Source organism: Scyliorhinus canicula, chromosome 3 (genome assembly GCF_902713615.1).
Source record: "Scyliorhinus canicula chromosome 3, sScyCan1.1, whole genome shotgun sequence".
In the NCBI taxonomy this organism is placed as follows: Eukaryota; Metazoa; Chordata; class Chondrichthyes; order Carcharhiniformes; family Scyliorhinidae; genus Scyliorhinus; species Scyliorhinus canicula.
The window spans coordinates 226,155,481-226,176,021 of NC_052148.1; the positions used below are offsets into that span (position 1 = coordinate 226,155,481).

Here is a 20,541-nt window from a genome sequence, read left to right on the forward strand (position 1 = left end):
GTCAAGATGCCCTTTAAACGGCACTATCGTCCCTGCTTCCACCACCTCCTCCAGCAGCGAGTTCCAGGCACCCACTACCCTCCGTGTAAAAAACACTTGCCTCGTACATCTCCTCTAAACCTTGCCCCTCGCACCATAAACCTATGCCCCCTAGTAATTGACCCCTCTACCCTGGGGAAAAGCCTCTTACTATCCACTCTGTCTATGCCCCTCATAATTTTGTAGACCCTCAACCTCCTTCGTTCCAGAGAGAACAAACAAAGTTTATCCAACCTCTCCTCATAGCTAATGCCCTCCATACCAGGCAACATCCTGGTAAATCTCTTCTGCACCCTCTCTAAAGCCTCCACATCCTTCTGGTAGTGTGGCGACCAGAATTGAACACTATACTCCAAGTGTGGTCTAAGGTTCTATACAGCTGCAACATGACTTGCCAATTCTTATACTCAATGCCCCAGCCAATGAAGGCAAGCCAGCCATCTGCCTTATGGATGGGTTAGAGTGGGGGAAGATCAGGACAGTTTAAATTGACCCCCCCCACCCCCTCCACCCTCCTGTCCGTGACATATCCTTACCCAGACTGGTGTACATATTACAGCAATCTGGTTGGCTCTTAACTGCCCTCTGAAATGGCCGAACAAGAGAGTTATTTGCCTTTTCCAGGACAGTTTTATACAACTAAGGATAAAGCAGGATGGACCACCAGCACCAACTGAGGCATTGGAAACAGCTCTGCCCAGTTGAACCTGAAAAGACTGCCTCACTAACATTGTGTCACAGACCTGTGCAACAGACTGACATAGTCATACTCTTCAAATCATACCTGTTACAACTGCTCAGACCTCCACTGGCAGGATAGAGCCACCAGAGGTGGCAGCACAATGGTATACAGTCAGAAGGGAGTGGCCATGAAAGTCTTCAACAGGCACCCAACATGACCCTATAAAGCTGCATCAGGTCAAACATGGGCAAGGAAACCGCCTGTTGATTACCATTTAGAAGAAACACTAAGGGTAGCAAGTGTCACTTTGGGCGGTAAAATCTGTACAAATGATTTTAATGTGAGGATCAATTCTGATGTTTTCAAATTTTCTGATGACATAAAACTAGGCAGGAATGTGAAGAGGATGCAAGGAGGATTTGAGTGGATTTGGACAGGCTAAATTAATGGGCAGATGGAATATAATTCACTTTGGTAGAAAAAGACAGAAATGCAGATTATTTCTTAAATGGTGAGCAGTTGGGAAGTGTTGATGTCGAAAGAGGCCTGGGTTCATGAGTCATTAAAAGCTAACATGCAGGTGCAGCAAACAATCAAGAACGCAAATAGTACATTGACCTTCATTGCAGGGGGATTTGACGACAGGAGCAATGATGTCTTCCTGCAGTTGTATAGAACCTCGGTGAGAGAGCACCTGGAGTATTCTGTACAAAACTCTGTACGGTCTCCTTCGCGGGGGGGGGGGGGGGGGGGGGGGGGGATTTCCAGCACACCCCCACGGCGTGTTTCTCTGCAGCGGGAAGTGAGCCACCGCTGTCCAGCGGTGGGATCTTTTCATCCTGCCGCTGTCAATGGGGTTTCCCATTGAATCCACTACCCGCCACCAAGAAATCCGCGGCAGGGGTTTGCCGTCGGTGGGGCCACAAGATCCCGCTGGCGAGAACAGCCGGAAATCACCTCGTTCCTCGGTGAGGAGGGATTTATTTACCATAGACTAAGTGGCAACGGAGGTTCAACAGACTAACCCCTGAGATGGTGGGACTGTCTAATGAAGACAGATTGAGGAGACTGTGCCTGTATTGTCTAGAACTTGGACGAATGAGAGGTGATCTCATTGAAACTTACAAAGTTCTTATCGGGCTTTACAGGATGGATGTGGATCAGATGTTTTAGCACTGGGATGAGGAGGGATTTCTTCACTCAGTGGGTGGTGAATCTTTGGAATTCTCTACCCGGGAAGCTGTGGAATCTCAATCGCCACGTATCCTCAAGACAGAAATCGATAGATGTCTGGATACTCATGACATCCAGGGATATGGAGTATAAGCCATGATCTGTTTGAATGTGGCAGTAGGATTGATGTGTCTGCTCTTATAAGCAATAAATAAATTCTGGAATTGGCGATTTCATGGCAAAATGTAGCTTTATTGTTTTTGTTAGCGTGCCAGAAATATGAATGAAAAATATGTTGAAATACATTGTTGAAATTCAACTTGTGATCATTTAAAAGTAGAATTTGCTAAACAAATTTGCTTCTATCAAGATATATAAATACCAATGACTTCAAGGTAATTAAATTAAAGATATGTCACTAAGCTAACTCCCAATCGAATCACAATTGAGTAATTAGCTTGTAGGATCTCGCACTCGCCTGAATTTTCAGTTATAGTTGTGGGAAAAGTAATGAGTTGAGAAATGAATGGGAAATCCCAGATCAACGGGACTAAGAATCATTGGCGACTAGCCCATATTCTTCCTGTTCTTCGTTAAGCGGAATAACAGCTTCTTTTTCACCGATTTGTGTTTCTTCACCATCCTGGCAAAGAAAAGAAAGGAAAATTCAAATAATTCATTTTATTCCTAAAAATAGTAAGCTACCGAATCAAAAGAGTAAGTAATAATGGCAATCAAACAAGGGTACAATATTTCTGTTCACTTCCTTCCACATCTTTACAAAATGGTTTGTTGAAGGACAACATGGTGTAGAATATCAAAGAATCCACACCATAGCACATAGCTTATGAACAAAATTAACATGAGAATGGTCTAGGTTCAAGTAAAATTCTTTTTGGTTTCTGCTAGTTTTAGATTTTTGTTTTGCATTACACTCTGGCTTTTAACAAACTTTAGTTGCATATTGATGTTCAGAAATAGATTTTAACATTTAACAGGCAATTAATGAGTATTTTCAATAAGATTTTGGAAGATGGAGAGTTACTACCTCATTCTTTGCCTCCACAGGAATTGTTCTTGCAAGAGTCCAGGTATTATAAGGTTATTATAGGCACGTTATTTTTAAATTGTTTCTCTTTCACACAGGTCACAGAGGCAGCTTTCTCTTCTCATGATGCTGAATCTTACTGGGGTCAAGTTCTGGTTCTTTCAGCTGCAGGCCCTCACAGAGGGAAACATGGCACCACTTGACCAAGGGAGCGATCAAATGCCCTCTGAAATGGCTCAGCAAGCCAGTCAATTGCACAAAACCGCGATAGATGCCAGATGGACTGCAGCAGGGGGCTCACCACAACTTTCACGAGGATAGTTAGGAATGGGCAACAAATACTGGCCTTGCCAGCGATGCCCGCATCCCAAAAGAAAAAGGAAAGTCAAACTTAATTCAGCCTAACCTGGCCTCGTGACCACATACACGCAGATCACTGATTAACAATCGAGTAGAAATCCTGATTGAATGATGTACACGCTGGTCCAATGACATTCATGCCTTGTGTAACAGTAATAACCACGTTTTCTGAGATCAACAAACTTAGCAAAGATCTATGATAGGTGCTGTCTGCACGGGTTTTCTCTGGGTGCTCTGGTTGCCTCCCACAGTCCAAAGATGCGCAGGTTAGATGGAATGGCCATGCTAAATTATGTACAGAGATGTGCAAGTTGGGTTACCAGGATAGTGTGGGGGCGTACCTAGGTAGAGTGTTCTTTTGGAGGGTCAGTGCCGACTTAATGGGCTGAATGGCCTCCTTCAGCACTGTAGGGATTCTATGAAATCAATCTGAAAGGTGTTTTACATCTTCTAAGTTTGTTCCAAGAGATTTCCTTTTTGTGTCAGTTGTCTTTCATATGTTCCTGGTCTTTGGCCTTAGAAATACCAGAAGAGTCCAGATGAAGAGTAGCCATTTTTCTATCATTTGAAATAATTGAACTGGATCCTGGCTCTAATCAGGTTATGATAATCCCACAATTATTAGGAAGGTTTAAAAAGAAACACAAGTTATGAAAAATAGATTTTTGCACTCTTATTGTAGAAGTCTGATACTAGAGTGACATTCTGAATTCAACATTCAAGATTTCTGTTTCGGGAGCGCTGTTCCATGTAACATATGGCCATTTAAAATGGCCGCCCGCAAATGATAATGGGAATTGTGGTCAGGTTCGGACACAGACGATACACAGCCCTTATGTACTGTGCAGAGGAAACCAGACCTACATAGAGACTTGCACCTGCTAAAGGTCAATCACCAATTTCCCCAGGACAATGGGACACAGATTGAAACATAGCAGCAGTAACAGACTCGGGGGCACCTATTTACCTTATTTGGGGGTGCCTACGTGCCTTAGACAGTAACAACTAGGACCCGCCCAGCTATCAAGGTACCCGGCCCTAATTGGCCAGAATCGATTAGGGTGATCAAAATCCTATTGATCCATTGGATCCCATGTTGGGACTGCCTAAAAGAGCGTGAAAGATTGGAGGATAAGAAGAATTACGCAACCGACATTCTTTCTCTTTTGGAACCGGCCTCTGCCCCTACCAACTGCAGCACATCAACCAGCCAAGTTCAAGGACCTGCGATCGCCACCTGAAGGACGAGCCGCAGCCTCAACGTACCTGACGACTCCAGCCGCCACATGTTGGGTTTCAGACAAAGGCCTTGTCTAACCTGCACAGAGTCGGTCACTTGAAAGTGTTTTTTAAAATAAATTCAGAGTACCCAATAATTTTTTCCAATTAAGGGGTAATTTAGCGTGGCCAATCCGCCTACCCTGCACATCTTTGCGTTGTGGGGGTGAAACCCACGCATACATGGGGAGAATGTGTCTTGAAAGTTAAGTAAAGGTAATTTAAACTGTTGGGTATAGTTTAATGTGCAGCCACATGTAGATTATTATGCATAGAACCAAGCCTGTGTTTAATAATAAACAATAATTGGATTAATATACTGGTTGTGTGGTCATTTATCCAATACACAGGGCAGCATGGTGGCACAACGGTTAGCACTGCTGCCTCACGGCGCCGAGGTCCCAGGTTCGATCCCGGCTCTGGGTCACTGTCCGTGTGGAGTTTGCACATTCTCCCCTGGTTTGCAAGGGTTTCGCCCCCACAACCCGAAGATGTTGAAGAGCCGAAGAGCAAGAGTTATAGCTGGGGGAAGGGCAATTATGATGCCATTAGACATGACTTAGGATGTGTTGGTTGGAGAAGTAGGCTGCAAGGGTTGGGCACACTGGATATGTGGAGCTTGTTCAAGGAACAGCTATTGCATGTTCTTGATAAGTACGTACCAGTCAGGCAGGGAGGAAGGGGTCGAGCGAGGGAACCGTGGTTTACCAAAGAAGTGGAATCTCTTGTTAAGAGGAAGAAGGAGGCCTATGTGAAGATGAGGCGTGAAGTTTCAGTTGGGGCGCTTGATAGTTACAAGGAAGCGAGGAAGGATCTAAAGAGAGAGCTGAGACGAGCAAGGAGGGGACATGAGAAGTCTTTGGCAGGTAGGATCAAGGAAAACCCAAAAGCTTTCTATAGGTATGTCAGGAATAAAAGAATGACTAGGGTAAGAGTAGGGCCAGTCAAGGACAGTGGTGGGAAGTTGTGTGTGGAGGCTGAGGAGATAAGCGAGATACTAAATGAATACTTTTCGTCAGTATTCACTCAAGAAAAAGATAATATTGAGGAGGAGAATGCTGAGACCCAGGCTATTAGAATAGATGGCATTGAGGTGCGTAGGGAAGAAGTGTTGGCAATTCTGGACAAGGTGAAAATAGATAAGTCCCCGGGGCCGGATGGGATTTATCCTAGGATTCTCTGGGAAGCCAGGGAAGAGATTGCTGAGCCTTTGGCTTTGATTTTTAGGTCATCATTGGCTACAGGAATAGTGCCAGAGGACTGGAGGATAGCAAATGTGGTCCCTTTGTTCAAGAAGGGGAGTAGAGATAACCCCGGTAACTATAGGCCGGTGAGCCTCACGTCTGTGGTGGGTAAAGTCTTGGAGAGGATTATAAAAGATACGATTTATAATCATCTAGATAGGAATAATATGATTAGGGATAGTCAGCATGGTTTTGTGAAGGGTAGGTCATGCCTCACAAACCTTATCGAGTTCTTTGAGAAGGTGACTGAACAGGTAGACGAGGGTTAGAGCAGTTGATGTGGTGTATATGGATTTCAGTAAAGCGTTTGATAAGGTTCCCCACGGTCGGCTATTGCAGAAAATACGGAGGCTGGGGATTGAGGGTGATTTAGAGATGTGGATCAGAAATTGGCTAGTTGAAAGAAGACAGAGAGTGGTAGTTGATGGGAAATGTTCAGAATGGAGTTCAGTTACGAGTGGCGTACCACAAGGATCTGTTCTGGGGCCGTTGCTGTTTGTCATTTTTATAAATGACCTAGAGGAGGGCGCAGAAGGATGGGTGAGTAAATTTGCAGACGACACTAAAGTCGGTGGAGTTGTAGACAGTGCGGAAGGATGTTGCAGGTTACAGAGGGACATAGATAAGCTGCAGAGCTGGGCTGAGAGGTGGCAAATGGAGTTTAATGTGGAGAAGTGTGAGGTGATTCACTTTGGAAAGAATAACAGGAATGCGGAATATTTGGCTAATGGTAAAATTCTTGGTAGTGTGGATGAGCAGAGGGATCTCGGTGTCCATGTACATAGATCCCTGAAAGTTGCCACCCAGGTTGATAGCGTTGTGAAGAAGGCCTATGGTGTGTTGGCCTTTATTGGTAGAGGGATTGAGTTCCGGAGCCATGAGGTCATGATGCAGCTGTACCAAACTCTGGTACGGCCGCATTTGGAGTATTGCGTACAGTTCTGGTCGCCTCATTATAGGAAGGACGTGGAAGCTTTGGAACGGGTGCAGAGGAGATTTACCAGGATGTTGCCTGGTATGGAGGGAAAATCTTATGAGGAAAGGCTGATGGACTTGAGGTTGTTTTCGTTAGAGAGAAGAAGGTTAAGAGGTGACTTAATAGAGGCATACAAAATGATCAGAGGGTTAGATAGGGTGGACAGCGAGAGCCTTCTCCCGCGGATGGAGGTGGCTAGCACGAGGGGACATAGCCTTAAATTGAGGGGTAATAGATATAGGACAGAGGTCAGAGGTGGGTTTTTTACGCAAAGAGTGGTGAGGCCGTGGAATGCCCTACCTGCAACAGTAGTGAACTCGCCAACATTGAGGGCATTTAAAAATTTATTGGATAAGCATATGGATGATAAGGGCATAGTGTAGGTTAGATGGCCTTTAGTTTTTTTTTTCTCCATGTCGGTGCAACATCGAGGGCCGAAGGGCCTGTACTGCGCTGTATCGTTCTATGTTCTATGTTCTATGTGCAGGCTAGGCAGATTGGCCATGCTAAATTGCCCCTTAATTGGAAAAAATGAATTGGGTATTCTAAATTTATATATTTTTTTAATTATCCAATACACGGAACGTACTTGTGTCTTGTGGTTCTTTATTAATAAAGATAAAAGAGCAACAAACGCTACTGATCAGCTTCACTGAAGGTATCGCCGGAGGTATCAGAAATCATTTTCCCTCTGATTTGTGCTTTTTTTCCTCATCTAAATTTTGGTATTGCACAAAATTGAAACTAAACTATTATATGGCATTTTTTTAAAAAAATGCATCTCAAGATTAGCACTTTCCCAATAAACGTTACTCATTTTGGAACTGGTGGGACAAATGACAAGATTTTCAAGCTAGAACTCGTGACAATCCTTGTTATCACAAACAAATGCAAAATAGATGGTACAATAATAGTGAAGTATTCTGGGTGCGCCCACTTCATTATATTTGGAAGCTGCAGATAGATTATCCACGTATAAGGCCAAATTGTTTTTCAGCATATTGTCCATGTATTTATTCAAATTCTGAGCAATTTTACAAAGTTGCTTGCTTGCCAGTGGCCAGGAGTGAATATTGGGAATTCAGGCACAAATCTCCTGAGATGCCATGACCTTGGATCATGAAGCATTCCTTGACTGAGGAACTGAGTGGGAAATCCATTTCCAGCTGTATCTGTACACAATTAAAATATTAATACCAGAAGCAAAAAAATCATAACAATTGTGTCAACGCCCTACTCCCCCTGCCCCTATTTTCCTTCTCTCCTCCCTCCTTCAATCTAACTGTGATACAGGGTTCTGGTCACTGAAAATGAGCAAGTTCTTTTACTGTTTCAGTCATAATCAGGGCCATGGATACATTTTGACCAAATAAGCAAAATTCCATTTTTTTTTTTTAAATTCTGTGATTTTGGCCACAGTTTTTGGAATCAAGTTCTGAAATTCCATCCATTTTCCCATCAGTCATAAATCTGTGGATAAGCAAGCAAATTGACATTCTTCGTCATAATCAAATACGTACCTGAATTTTATAAAGTGGTTCATTTCCATTTTCGCAAAATGGGCTCACTGCAGCTTTTTTACGCCATACACATTCTCCACGCTCTCTCAACCTTTTAATGGGCCATGCCAGAAAAGCTCTTCCAAGTGTTTTCTGATCAAGGACAGGTGGAGGTGGTTGCCTGACAATTTAGAGATCAAGTTAGTATTTTTCAACAGCTGAATTTAAAAAATAAAATAGCTCATCCAATCTCAAATTGGGCAATATTTATCAAAATTGTATCATGACTGTAACAAGTGGGTGGCACGGTGGCACAGTTAGCGCTGCCTCACAGCGCCAGGGTCCTGGGTTCAATTCCGGCCTTGGGTGACTGTAAGTGTGGAGTTTGCACGTTCTCCCCGTGTCTGTCTGGATTTCCTCTGGGTGCTCTGGTTTACTCACACAGTACAAAGATGTGCAGGTTAGTTGGATTGGCCATGCTAAATTGTCGCTTAGTGCCCAGGGATGTGCAGGTTAGATTACAGGGTTATGGGGATAGGGAGGAGAGGTAGGGTGGAGTGGGATAGTTCTCTTTCAGAGGGTCAGTGCAGACTCAATGGGGCAAATGTTCGCCTTCTGCACTGTAGGGATTTTATGATTGCATGTTAGATAATTAGCTGTTTTCACTTTATTAGATACCATGGGGCCGGCCCGGCCGCATTATGCCTCTTGCGAGATCGACCCAGCTTGCCACGTCACTCGAAATCTAACGCAATCTTGTTGGACATTGCGATGTGAATCCCGCTCATTTCGGGCGGATCACTTGTTAGCAAATCTACAGGCAGCGCAGTGGTTAGTGCTGCTGCCTCACGGCGCCGAGGTCCCAGGTTCGATCTCGGCTCAGGGTCACTGCCCGTGTGTAGTTTGCACATTCTCCCCGTGTTTGCGTGGGTTTTGCCCACAACCCAAAAATGTGCAGAGTAGGTGGATCGGCCACACTAAATTGTCCCTTAATTGGAAAAAATGAATTGGATACTCTAAATTTTTTTTAAAAAGCAAATCTGCATATCAAAGTGAGACAGCTAGTCTCACTCTAATATGCATTCCCATGATCTAACCAGAGCATTGGGATCTAAACCCTTCGCCTTGGAGACCTTGAATAAGGTGCCTCGATGTTGACATGTATTTGAAGGACAGTTAAGTTTATTTTCCTTTTTTTTAAATATTTGATTCAAGGCATTTTCATTTTATATACAAAGCACGCAATGCAATACAACCATCTTTAGGCCATTTTCTCAAAACAAAAACCTGTCCACCTTAAACCCCACTTTCCGCATTTAATAGCTAAAATACAATAACACAAAAGAAAATTAACTAACAAAACCACCTCTTCTTCCCCCCCCCGCCCCGCCTTTGTAGCACACACACCCCCCCACCCACCCACTAGCATTTACCAGTCCTTAAAGAAGGAGATAAACAACCACAACCTCCACCGAGAAGGAGATGAACAACCTCCATCGAGTGAACCCCTCCTCTGACCCCCTAATGGCAAACTTTACTTTCTCCAGATGCAGTAATTCTGCCAGGTCTCTAACCCAACTCCCTGCCTTGGGCAGCTCCCCAGCCCACCACCCTAATAAGATCGTGCTATGGGCTATCAAGGAGGCAATGGCCAAGACCTCAGCCTCTCTCCCCACCTGTGCTCCCAGATCCTCCAAAACCCCAAATATCACCGTCCACGGGCTCAGGGCCACCTTACCCCTAAAATCTCCGACAAGACTCCCAAAACGTCACCAAATTCGGTCAAGACCCAAACATGCGTGTGTGGTTTGCGGGCCCTCTTGAGCATCGCCCACATCTATTCTCCACTTCCAGGGAAATTTAAAAAAAAAAAAATTTAGGGTATCCAATTAATATTTTTCCAATTAAGTGGCAATTTAGCGTGGCCGATCCACCTAACCTGCACATCTTTGGGTTGTGGGGGTGAAACCCACGCGAACACAGGGAGAATGTGCAAACTCCACACGGAGAGTGATCCAGGGCCGGGATCGAACCTGGGACCTCGGCGCCGTGAGGCAGCAGTCCTAACCACTGCGCCACCGTGCTGCCCTAACTCCGGGCAAAAAAAATGACTCGTGCGCAACTTCATTGCAGTGTTAATGTAAGCCAACTTGTGAAAAATGAAAATGAAAATCGCTTATTGTCACAAGTAGGCTTCAATTAAGTTATTGTGAAAAGTCCCTAGTCGCCGCATTCCGACGCCTATTCGGGGAGGTTGATACGGGAATTGAACCTGCGCTGCTGGCCTGCCTGGGTCTGCTTTAAAAGCCAGCTATTTAGCCCACTGTGCTAAATCAGCCCCTATTTGTGACACTAATAAAGATTATTAGTATTATTATTCACGACTTTGTCATGTGTGCATCCTGTGTATCACCTTAAATTGCATTAAACTCAATCTTGCACACGAGACGTCAAATTTATCCTAGCAAGGCCTCGTTCCAAACCCCCCTTCAAATCCACCAACCAGCTCCACCTTCTACTTCCATTTTATCTCCTCCAACAAGGCCTGCTCCCGTTCCATTAACTGCCTCTAAATATCGGAGACCTTGCCCTCCCCTATCTCGATCTCAGGCACAATCTTTTTGAGTAATAAAGGGGGCGGCAACTGGGGGAAAGTAATCAGCTCCTTCCTCACAAAATCCCTGATCTGCAGATACCAAAACACATTCCCCTTCGGCAATTGAAACTTCTCTACCAGCCCTCCGAACTCTGCAAACCTGCCATCCACGAACAGATCCCCTCCCGCTCCCAAGTCCTGAATGTTGAATCCGACTCCGCTGGGATAAATCTACAGCAACATTCCCTCTATTTCAAAATGTTGCCTGAACTGATTCCACACCCTTAAATGAGGCAACCACCATGGGATTTGTGGAGTATTTCACCGGCGAGAATGGAAGAGGTGCCATCACCAGTGCCCTCAAACCTGTCGTCCAGCATGAGACCTCCTCCACACCGACTCCTCCTCCACAATCAACTTCCAGATCTTCTCAATGTTCCCTGCCCAATAATTCAATAATAATTCAGCAAACTCGGCAATGCCATGCCGCCCGTCCGCCTGTCCCTCTCTAAGAATACCTTCCTAATCCTAGGTACCTTACCCATCCATATAAAGTCCAAAATCATTCTGTTTACCCTCCCAAAAAAAGATTTTGGCAGGAAAATCGGGAGATTCTGAAACATAAACAAACTCTTCAAGAGTACCATCATCTTCACAGTCTGGACCCGCCCTGCTAGTGACAGTGGTAGAACATCTCACCTCCTAAAATGCTCCTTCACCCCATCCACCAAATTAGCTAAATTCAAGTTATGCAACTGAGCCCAACTATGTACCACCTGTATTCCTAGATAACGAAAACCCGACCTAACCAACCGAAACGGCAACTTCTCCAATTCCCTCCCCTGTAGCTGGACATTGACCGGGAACGCGTCACTCATTCCCACATTGAGCTTATACCCTGAAAACTAACCAAATTTCATCAGTACTCCTATAATCCTATCTGACTAGAAACCGGGTCTGTAATATGCAGCAGATCATCTGCACATAGGGACATTTGATGCTCCACCTATCTCTATTCCTCTCCATTCCATTGAAGCCCTAAATGCCATTGCCAATGGCTCAATCACCAATGCAAAAAATGAATGGGACAGTGAACACCCCTGCTTTGTTCTCTGATGCAAACAAAATTATTCCGAATTCATAGTACTCATGCGCACACTTGCCATGTGGGCCCTGTACAACATCCTAATCCAGCCAACAAACTCCGGTCCAAAACCAAACAGTCTCAGCACTTCAAGTAGATACTTCATTCCATCTGGTCAAACGCCTTCTCCACGTCCATGGATGTTATCACCTCCATTTCCTGACCCATAAGGGAATCCCCACATTCAACAACCTCCTTATTTGATGGAAACTATCATCCGGCACACAATCCTCCAGGCATGTTGCCAACACCTTGCCTAAAAGTTTTGCATCCATGTTCAAAAGCAATATCAGTCGACAAGACCCACATTCCTCCGGATCTTCAAAATGAGCGAAATTGAGGCTTGTGACAACATGAGCAGGAGCTCCCCTTTCTCCAACACATCATTAAACATTTCCACTAGCAAAGGCCCCAACTCAGATTACTATGTAAAGTTAAAGTGCATGGGATTACAGATGATGTCTTGAGATGGATAGAAAGCTGGTTAGCAAACAGGAAGCAAAAAGTTGGAATAAATGGGTCTTTCTCTGATTGGCAGGCAGTGACTAGTGGGGTACCGTAGGGATCTGTGCTAGGGCCCCAACTGTTCACGTTATATATTAATGTTTTTGGACAAGGGAACTAAATGTAGTATCTCCAAATTTTCCGACGTTACAAAGTTGGATGACAGGAGGATGCAGAGATGCTTTAGTGGGGTTTGGACAGGCTGAATGAGTGGGCACATGCATGGCAGATACAGCATAATGTGGATAAATGTGAGGTTGTTCACTTTGGTTGCAAAAATACGAAGGCAGATTAATATTTGAATGTGTAAATTGAGAGAGACCTTGGTATCCTCGTCCATCAGTCGCTGAAAGTAAGCACGCAGATACAGCCGGCAGTAAAGAGGGCAAATGATATGTTGGCCTTCATAGCAAGAGGATTTGAAAAAAGGAAGAGTTTTTTTTACTGTAATTATATAGGGCATTGGTGAGGCCACACCTGGAGTACTGTGCACAGTTTTGGTGTCCTTATCTGAGGAAGGATGTTCTTGCTATGGGGGGAGTGCAGCAAAGGTTTCCCAGGCTGATTCCTGGGATGGCGGGATTGTCATATGAGGACAAACTAAGCCTCTTAGGATTATATTCATTGGAGTTTAGAAGAGTGAGAGGGGATCTCATAGAAACTTACAAAATTTTAACTGGATTAGGCAGCGTAGATTGAGAAAGAATGTTCCCGATGGTGGGGGAGTCCAGAACTAGGGGTCTTAATAATAATCTTTATTAGTGTCACAAGCAGGCTTAAATCAAAACTGCAATTAACTTACTGTGAAAATCCCCGAGTCGCCACACTACGCCGCCTTTTCGGGTAAACTGAGGGAGAATTCAGAATGCCCAATTCACCTAACAAGCACGTCTTTCAAGACTTGTGGGAGGAAACCGGAGCACCTGGAGGCAACCCACGCAGACACGGGAAAAGGTGCAAACTCTGCGCAGTGACCCAAGCCGGGAATCGAACCCAGGTCCCTGGCACAGCAAATCAACAGTGCTAACCACTGTGCTACTGTACCGCCCACTCATAGTTTGAGGACAAGCTGTAAATGTTTTAGGACTGAGGTGAGGAGAAATTTCTTCACCCAGAGAGTGGTGAATCTATGGAATTTACAAAAGGTAGTTAAGACAAAACATTATGTAATTTCAAGAAGGAATTAGACATAGCTCTTAGGGCTAAAGGGATCAAGGTAAATGGAGGGAAGATGGTATTGAACTTGACGATCACCCCCCCCCCCCCCCCCCCCCTCCCTCGGGCTCTGACCTATACAGCCCCCAGCAGAAGGCTTAAAACACCCCATTCACCGTTCTTGGCTCAGTGGTCAGCCTGTCCCTAGAGTCCTTTATCTGCCCAATCTCCCACGCCGTCGCTGCCAGCCACCTCAACTGGTGCACGAGCAATCTACTGGCCTTCTCCCCGTGCTCATAAAATGCCCTCTAATCCTACGCAACTGCCCCACTGCCTTTCCCATCGACATAAGATCAAACTCCATCTGGAGCTTCTTCCACTCCTTGAACAATCCTTCTTCAGGGGTTGTTGAGTACTGTCTGTCCACTGCTAAAATGGCCTCAACCAGCCTCTGCCTTTCTATCCTTTCTACATTATCCCTGTATGCCGTAATCGACTTTAGTTCCCCCACCCCCATTACCGCCTTCAACGTTTCCCAAAACACTGAGGGAGAGACATCTCCATTTTTCTTAAACTCGACTTAGGTACCTATAGGCACTCCAACCTTTTTACACGTGCCCCCTTATCACCAACAGTCCCACATCCAACCTCCACTGTGATCACTGGGAGCCCCCCTTCTCCACACATAGATCCACAATGCGCAGCACGTGGTTCGACACAACAGTTGCTGAATTCTCCGATCCTACCACCCCTGCCAACAACATCTTATCCATTACAGAAAAATCCATTCAGTAGTATATCTAATGCACGTGCAAAAACAAAAGAAAATTCCTTCCCCTCGGGCGGCCAAACTGCTCTGGATCCACTCCCTCATCTGCTCCATGAACCATAACAACTCCTTGGCCACCCCAGACACCTTCAAAGACTTGGGACATGACCGATCCAACTTAGGTCCAGCACAGTGTTAAAATTCTCCCCCCCCCCCACCCCCACCCCCACCCCCCACCCCCCCCCACCCCTCCCCCCACCCACCCCCACCCCTCCCCCCCTCCCCCCACACCCCCAATAATCAACTGATGTGTACCTACATCCGCTGTCGTCACTAGCATTTTCTTCACAACGTCCGCATCGTCCCAATCAGGAGGATAGACATATGCGTGGAGGCGTGGCATTGTGGTATTGTCATTAAACTAGTAATCCAGAGACTTAGGGTAATAATGCTCTGGGGACCGGAGTTCGAATTCCACCATGGCCGATGGTGAAATTTGAATTCAATAAAAATCTGGAATTAAAAGTCTAATGATGACCATTAAACCTTTGTCGTAAAAACCCATCTGGTTCACTAATGTCCTTTAGAAAAGGAAATTTGTCATCCTTACCTGATCTGGCTGACATGTGACTCCAGATCCCCAGCAATGTGGTTTACTCTGTCCTCAGGGATGGGCAATAAATGCTGGTCCAGCCAGCGATGCCCACATCCAATGAACGAATAAAAAAAAAGTTCCTCTCACCATTACATACCTACCCCTGAATGTTACTCACTGAGAAAGCCACCCTCTTGTTGATCAACACTGCAGTCCCCTTCGCCTTCATATGCAACCCCGTGTGGAATACTTGTCCCACCTGCCCTTTCCTCAATCTCATTTGGTCTTTAACCCTCAGGTGAGTTTCCTGCATACAAACAATGTCTGCCTTTGACCTCTTTAAATGGGCAAACACAGAGTCTCGCAGCGCCGAGGTCTCAGGTTCGATCCCGGTTCTGGGTCACTGTCCGTGTGGAGTTTGCACATTCTCCCCGGGTTTACCTGGGTTTCGCCCCCACAACCCAAAGATGTGCAGGGCAGGTGGATTGGCTACTCTAAATTGGCCAAACACACGACACCTTTGGATTGGCCCATTCAGTCCCCTCACATGCTATTTCTATGGAACCAGTCTGCACCCACCCCCTCCTTACATCAGACATATCCAAATCTCAATGGACTTGGCCGGCCCCCATCTTGCCCATCACCTGGGATTCCGAAGGTGGCCAACTCCATCCCCCTCCATCCAACTACTCCATAAAAAAACCTTCCACATGAGCAGCTCAACCCCTCCCATCCTCTTCCCCCATCCCCAACAAAGAAACTCCAGAGTTAATATCCCAACTCAAATCAAAAACAAATAAATCAAAAGACCCAACCCATTCCCCAAATAGCCAGCCGTGGATCACCCCCCCCCCCCCCCCCCCCCCCCCCCACTTCACTTCCTTTAACTAGCATTTCTGCTAACAGGGTGACCCCCACCTGAGGCTAAGAACAAACTACATTTATACCAGGACCACTGTATTCCCCCAGCCCCTCCTTGCAAACTCATAGTACCAAGCTCCTTCATCCCCCCCCCCCCAGTGCCTCCCACTATGCCTCACTCGTACTGAATACCCCCAATACCTACCTCCAAATGAGGGGTGGCAAATGTTACAAAATTCTACTTCTACACATTAACGGTACAAAATGAGTACGAAAGAACAAAAAATAACAACCGCATGCAAAAACATACAATCCCTCACCCCCTGAGCACGCTTCCACAGTCCAGCAATTGCAGGTGAACCCATCCAAAATCTAAAGTCCTCGAACACCACCCAGTCCATGATTCCTCAATCTGGCATGTTGAAGTAATAATCATTTCCTCCATGCGTGACCCACAGACACATCAGGTACATCATGCCAAATTATACCTTGCTCCTGAAAAGAGCAGGCTTGGCCTTGTTGGAAGTCTGCTGTCATGTCTTGGTCCATACAGACCGTGTGGCCTTCCCAGGTACATTTATGAGTCTTCTTTGCCCACCTCAGGATCTTTTCCTTATCCAGGTATTCATACGATGATTGCTCGTGGGAGCTCCCTGATTCTCAGCTTCCTCTAATGACCAATGAGCTCAATCCACTTCAGGAGGGTGGTCAAGGACCCCCTCTCCCACCAACTTCTCAAACATCTTGACCACATACTGCACAGTACTTGTTCCCTCAATGCCTTCAGGCAGCCCCACAATCCTCTGATTCTGCCTCCTTGAGCAGTTCTCAAGGTCGTCTACCTTCTCCTTCAGTTTCTCTGCCCCTCTGACATCAACTACATTTCTGCCTCCAAAAAGGTGATCCGATCCTCATAGTCAGCCACCATCTCCTCCACATTCTGGATCGACGCATTCTGCGCCTCCAGTCTCTGCTCCATCTCTCCAGGGTAGCTCGAATCGGCTCAGCCACTCTCGTCAGTTCCTCTGAAGCTGCCAACCTGTTTCTTAAATTTGGCCAAGAGAATTTTGATTAGCTGCTCCATCGACCACTGTGTGGGCAATGAAGCCACAGATCCCTCCACCATCTTTTCCCCTCCACCACGCGCGTCCTCCTGCTCCGAAGAGTGCCCCTTATTCGACACACTGCTTGTCTGGTAACTCTTTGACATTACCCACCGAAAGATAATACCTAGTTCTTCAATCCTATCATGTTTTCCACCTGCAATACCCCCGTGAAATGAGCAGCAAGGGCCAAAGAACTTTACCTCAAGCAGAAGCCACCTTATGTGCGATCGCTCAAGTTAATTTTCTTTGCTAAGCTGGGTCCAGACAGGTAGGCCCCAGTGATCAGAGGGTTGAACCCTCCAGCTGAAGTGTTGGAATGCAGGGAACACCCTATACCACCAATCCATGGAACGTGGAAGATTCAGGAAGATTCCTCATCCCAGGAAACCGCTAGGATCGCACCATGGTTTACCAGGTGACCTCATCGCCTAGCAAGGGAGGGCCTATTCCAAGGTCGATAAAATGTCTTAATTGGTTGAATTGGCTGCCTACCTCTACCTGGGGGGAGTTCACACAGCTACCCTTCCATTTATTGGAAATATCCTGTGGTAATGGTATGATGTCTGGCTTCTCTCCTGTCATCTTTTACTGCCATTTCACGAGTCCTTCCAGCTCCTCACCAGACACCAGAAAGCATGTAAAATTCAGTCATAGAGTCTGCGAACTCAAACGATTCGTGCTGGCTAAGTTAAATACTGCCTTGACGGGCAGATGCCAGTACTATAGCTGGAATTTGAGTCCAATACATTATGGATACCACGAGGAAAACCTGCATTTAAGTTTGGTGTTGCCAAATAATGATGCTGCTCTGTGGATGAGCGACAACAATGGGGAGAAATTGGAACACGCACCTGAAGCCATCAGCCTAAGGCCAATTTGGCAACTGCCACATTCAGACACAAGAGATGGTGCATGGAATTCTGGAGGGATTAAACTTGTCTATGCTACAAACACTGCACAGGCTTGTAGCAAATTGGCACCCTGTTGTACACTGCCCCAGTTTTTATTTTTAGTTGACTTGTAGGAGTATTGCCAAGATTTTCAACTTCAAGCCAAGTTTAAAAGGAAGCGAGTCTCCAAAAAGAATTTGAACTATCGTCCTGTCACATATAATGTGAAGACGATCTGATGCGGTGAAGAATCGGTTGCCAATTCGCTACTTTCATGCTAATCGCAGAAACAAGTTTCACCGATAACCTTTTGCCAAGGAAATGACTGGGAGGTGATGTCGAAATGGGGATAAATTCCAAAGCAGACAATCAATGATTTCTTCTGGTGTACTCAGAAACAAAAGGTTACACTCTTATTTCTCAAGTCTTACATGAAAACCAGATATGTTTCTCGAAGTGTGTAGATTATTTCGTACAGCTTCCAGAACACAGGGGTACAAGCGATGGATAAATATGACCCTGTCAATGCAAAATGGCAGTGATTCACAAACACCAATAAAATTACACTTCTTCCCGAGTAGGTGGTTGGGACTTTGACCCCCAATCTTGAGAATAATGAAACCCAAATCATTTTAGGTAAAACCTGTGGATCTGGTTTTTAGATAGCCTCATCCAAGGTACTAGACATGTTTATGTTGCATCCAGAAATACATACCATGGACTTTGGTACCGATGAGTCAATTTGTCTTGAGCCTGCTGTCGGAATTCCCCTTGCTAAAATTGAAAAGCATGAAAAAAACTGGTGAAGAATGCACTAATATTTGCTATGTTTCAAACATTTGGAGTTACACCTACCTCTCAAAGATGAAACGGCTTGGTGAACCTGAGAATATTTTCATGAAGTTAGAAACAAAAGATTTATCTATAAAAATTCTGAAATTCATATTTGGATTTTTTGTGTAGGGTTTGGGGGGGGGGTTTCCTGATCTGTCACCCGAAAAGTCAGCAGGGAACACATCCCAGCCAATACTGCCTGCCCTATAGCCTAAGGGGCTGGTTTAGCACAGTGAGCTAAACTGCTGGCTTGTAATGCAGAACAAGGCCAGCAGCGCGGGTTCAATTCCCGTATCGGCCTCCCCGAACAGGCGCCGGAATGTGACGAGTAGGGGCTTTTCACAGTAATTTCGCTGAAGCCTACTTGTGACAATAAGCGATTATTATTTAATGCCCCATGGAGCCTTAATTGGTCGGAAATGAGGTTCACTTAAACGGAAGTCCTGCTTTAGAGAGCTGCCAGCCAGGTGAGAATGGTGGCCACTGCTGGGACAACAGTAAGTCCCCAAAAGGTGATGAAGGCCGGGCTTCAGGCAAGTGTGGGGTATCAGCTGGCAAGCCCCAGCAAGGGGAATGAGGCAGATGGAAGGAAGGCCTGGAGGGGAGGGTCAAAGGTGGGGTAAACAGGCAGGGGGCACCTCTCATGGACACGGAGGACCCCCAACAGAATTTCCACCCTCCCACCAGCTCCCAAACTTGCTCGAAACCAGCTCACCCACTAAAAGCTGCACGGCTACACAACTGGCATAGGACTCCCCAGCTGCAGGGAAAATAGCAGCAGGGGCAGGATGAAACACATAAGTTGCCAGTAATTGGGGCTGCTCAAGGGCCCCAATAAGGTTTAAAACACCATCCTATAAAATGGGAGACAGATTGGTGTCAGGTGGCGAGTGGCTGTAAAATACCAGCAGTGAATTCCAATAGTATTGTTTAACAAATATATTTGCAGCATGCACATATTAACTATATTTGATAGAACAATGCCGCAAAGGACAATTCAATCAAAGTCAGTTTTCATTGTTTTCAAAGGCAGCATTTAATTGCCCCTGAAGTGTGTGTTATAAAATGTTAAATGCATCTTTGTAACAGTGATTCTGCGCTGAATTCTTTGTTCAGTGGTATCAATGAAGTCCAAATACTGCTGCCTCACGGCACCGAGGGCGTGGGTTCGATCCTGGCCCCCGGTCACTAACCGTGTGCAGTTTGCACATTCTCCCCGTGTTTGCGTGGGCCTCATCCCCACAACCCAAAGATGTACAGGATGGGTGAATTGGCCACGCTAAATTGCCCCTATTTGGAATTTTTTTTTAAAAAGTGAAGTCCAAAATAAGAATGTTTGGTAAACCAGTCAACAAACTGCAGAACTCAACACGATTTGAGAGAGAGTCAGGAGAATGAGAAGCACAAAGGGAGCAGACCCTAGAGTTTAAACAGAACCACAGAGCAGCAAGAGAGCACAAGGAAAATGAGAGCGTCAGACATGGAACCTGTAAAAGGAATAACTGTAGTTTAGGTTGAGATTTGCGAAAGTTGGAAAGTGAGGATTCCCTTCCCTCTACCCAACATCCCAAAGATGTGCAGGTAAGATTGATTGGCCACGCTAACATAGAACATAGAACATAGAACAGTACAGCACAGAACAGGCCCTTCGGCCCTCAATGTTGTGCCGAGCCATGATCACCCTACTCAAACCCATGTATCCACCCTATACCCGTAACCCAACAACCCCCCCCCCTTAAGCTTACTTTTATTAGGACACTATGGGCAATTTAGCCTGGCCAATCCACC

The 20,541-nt window shown here is 45.6% G+C and overlaps 1 protein-coding gene across 1 annotated transcript in view; it reads right to left on the reverse strand.

The window, feature by feature from the left end:
• Window positions 1-2,125: 2,125 nt before the first annotated feature.
• Window positions 2,126-20,541, reverse strand: part of LOC119963330 (uncharacterized protein C4orf45) — a 39,449-nt gene continuing 21,033 nt past the window's right edge. The window contains exons 3-5 of the mRNA XM_038792312.1: window positions 18,635-18,693; window positions 8,321-8,480; window positions 2,126-2,537 (exon numbers count right to left, since the gene is read on the reverse strand). Coding sequence (XP_038648240.1) covers window positions 2,445-2,537; window positions 8,321-8,480; window positions 18,635-18,693 — 312 coding nt within the window. The 3' untranslated portion in view covers window positions 2,126-2,444. The remainder of the gene's footprint in view (window positions 2,538-8,320; window positions 8,481-18,634; window positions 18,694-20,541) is intronic.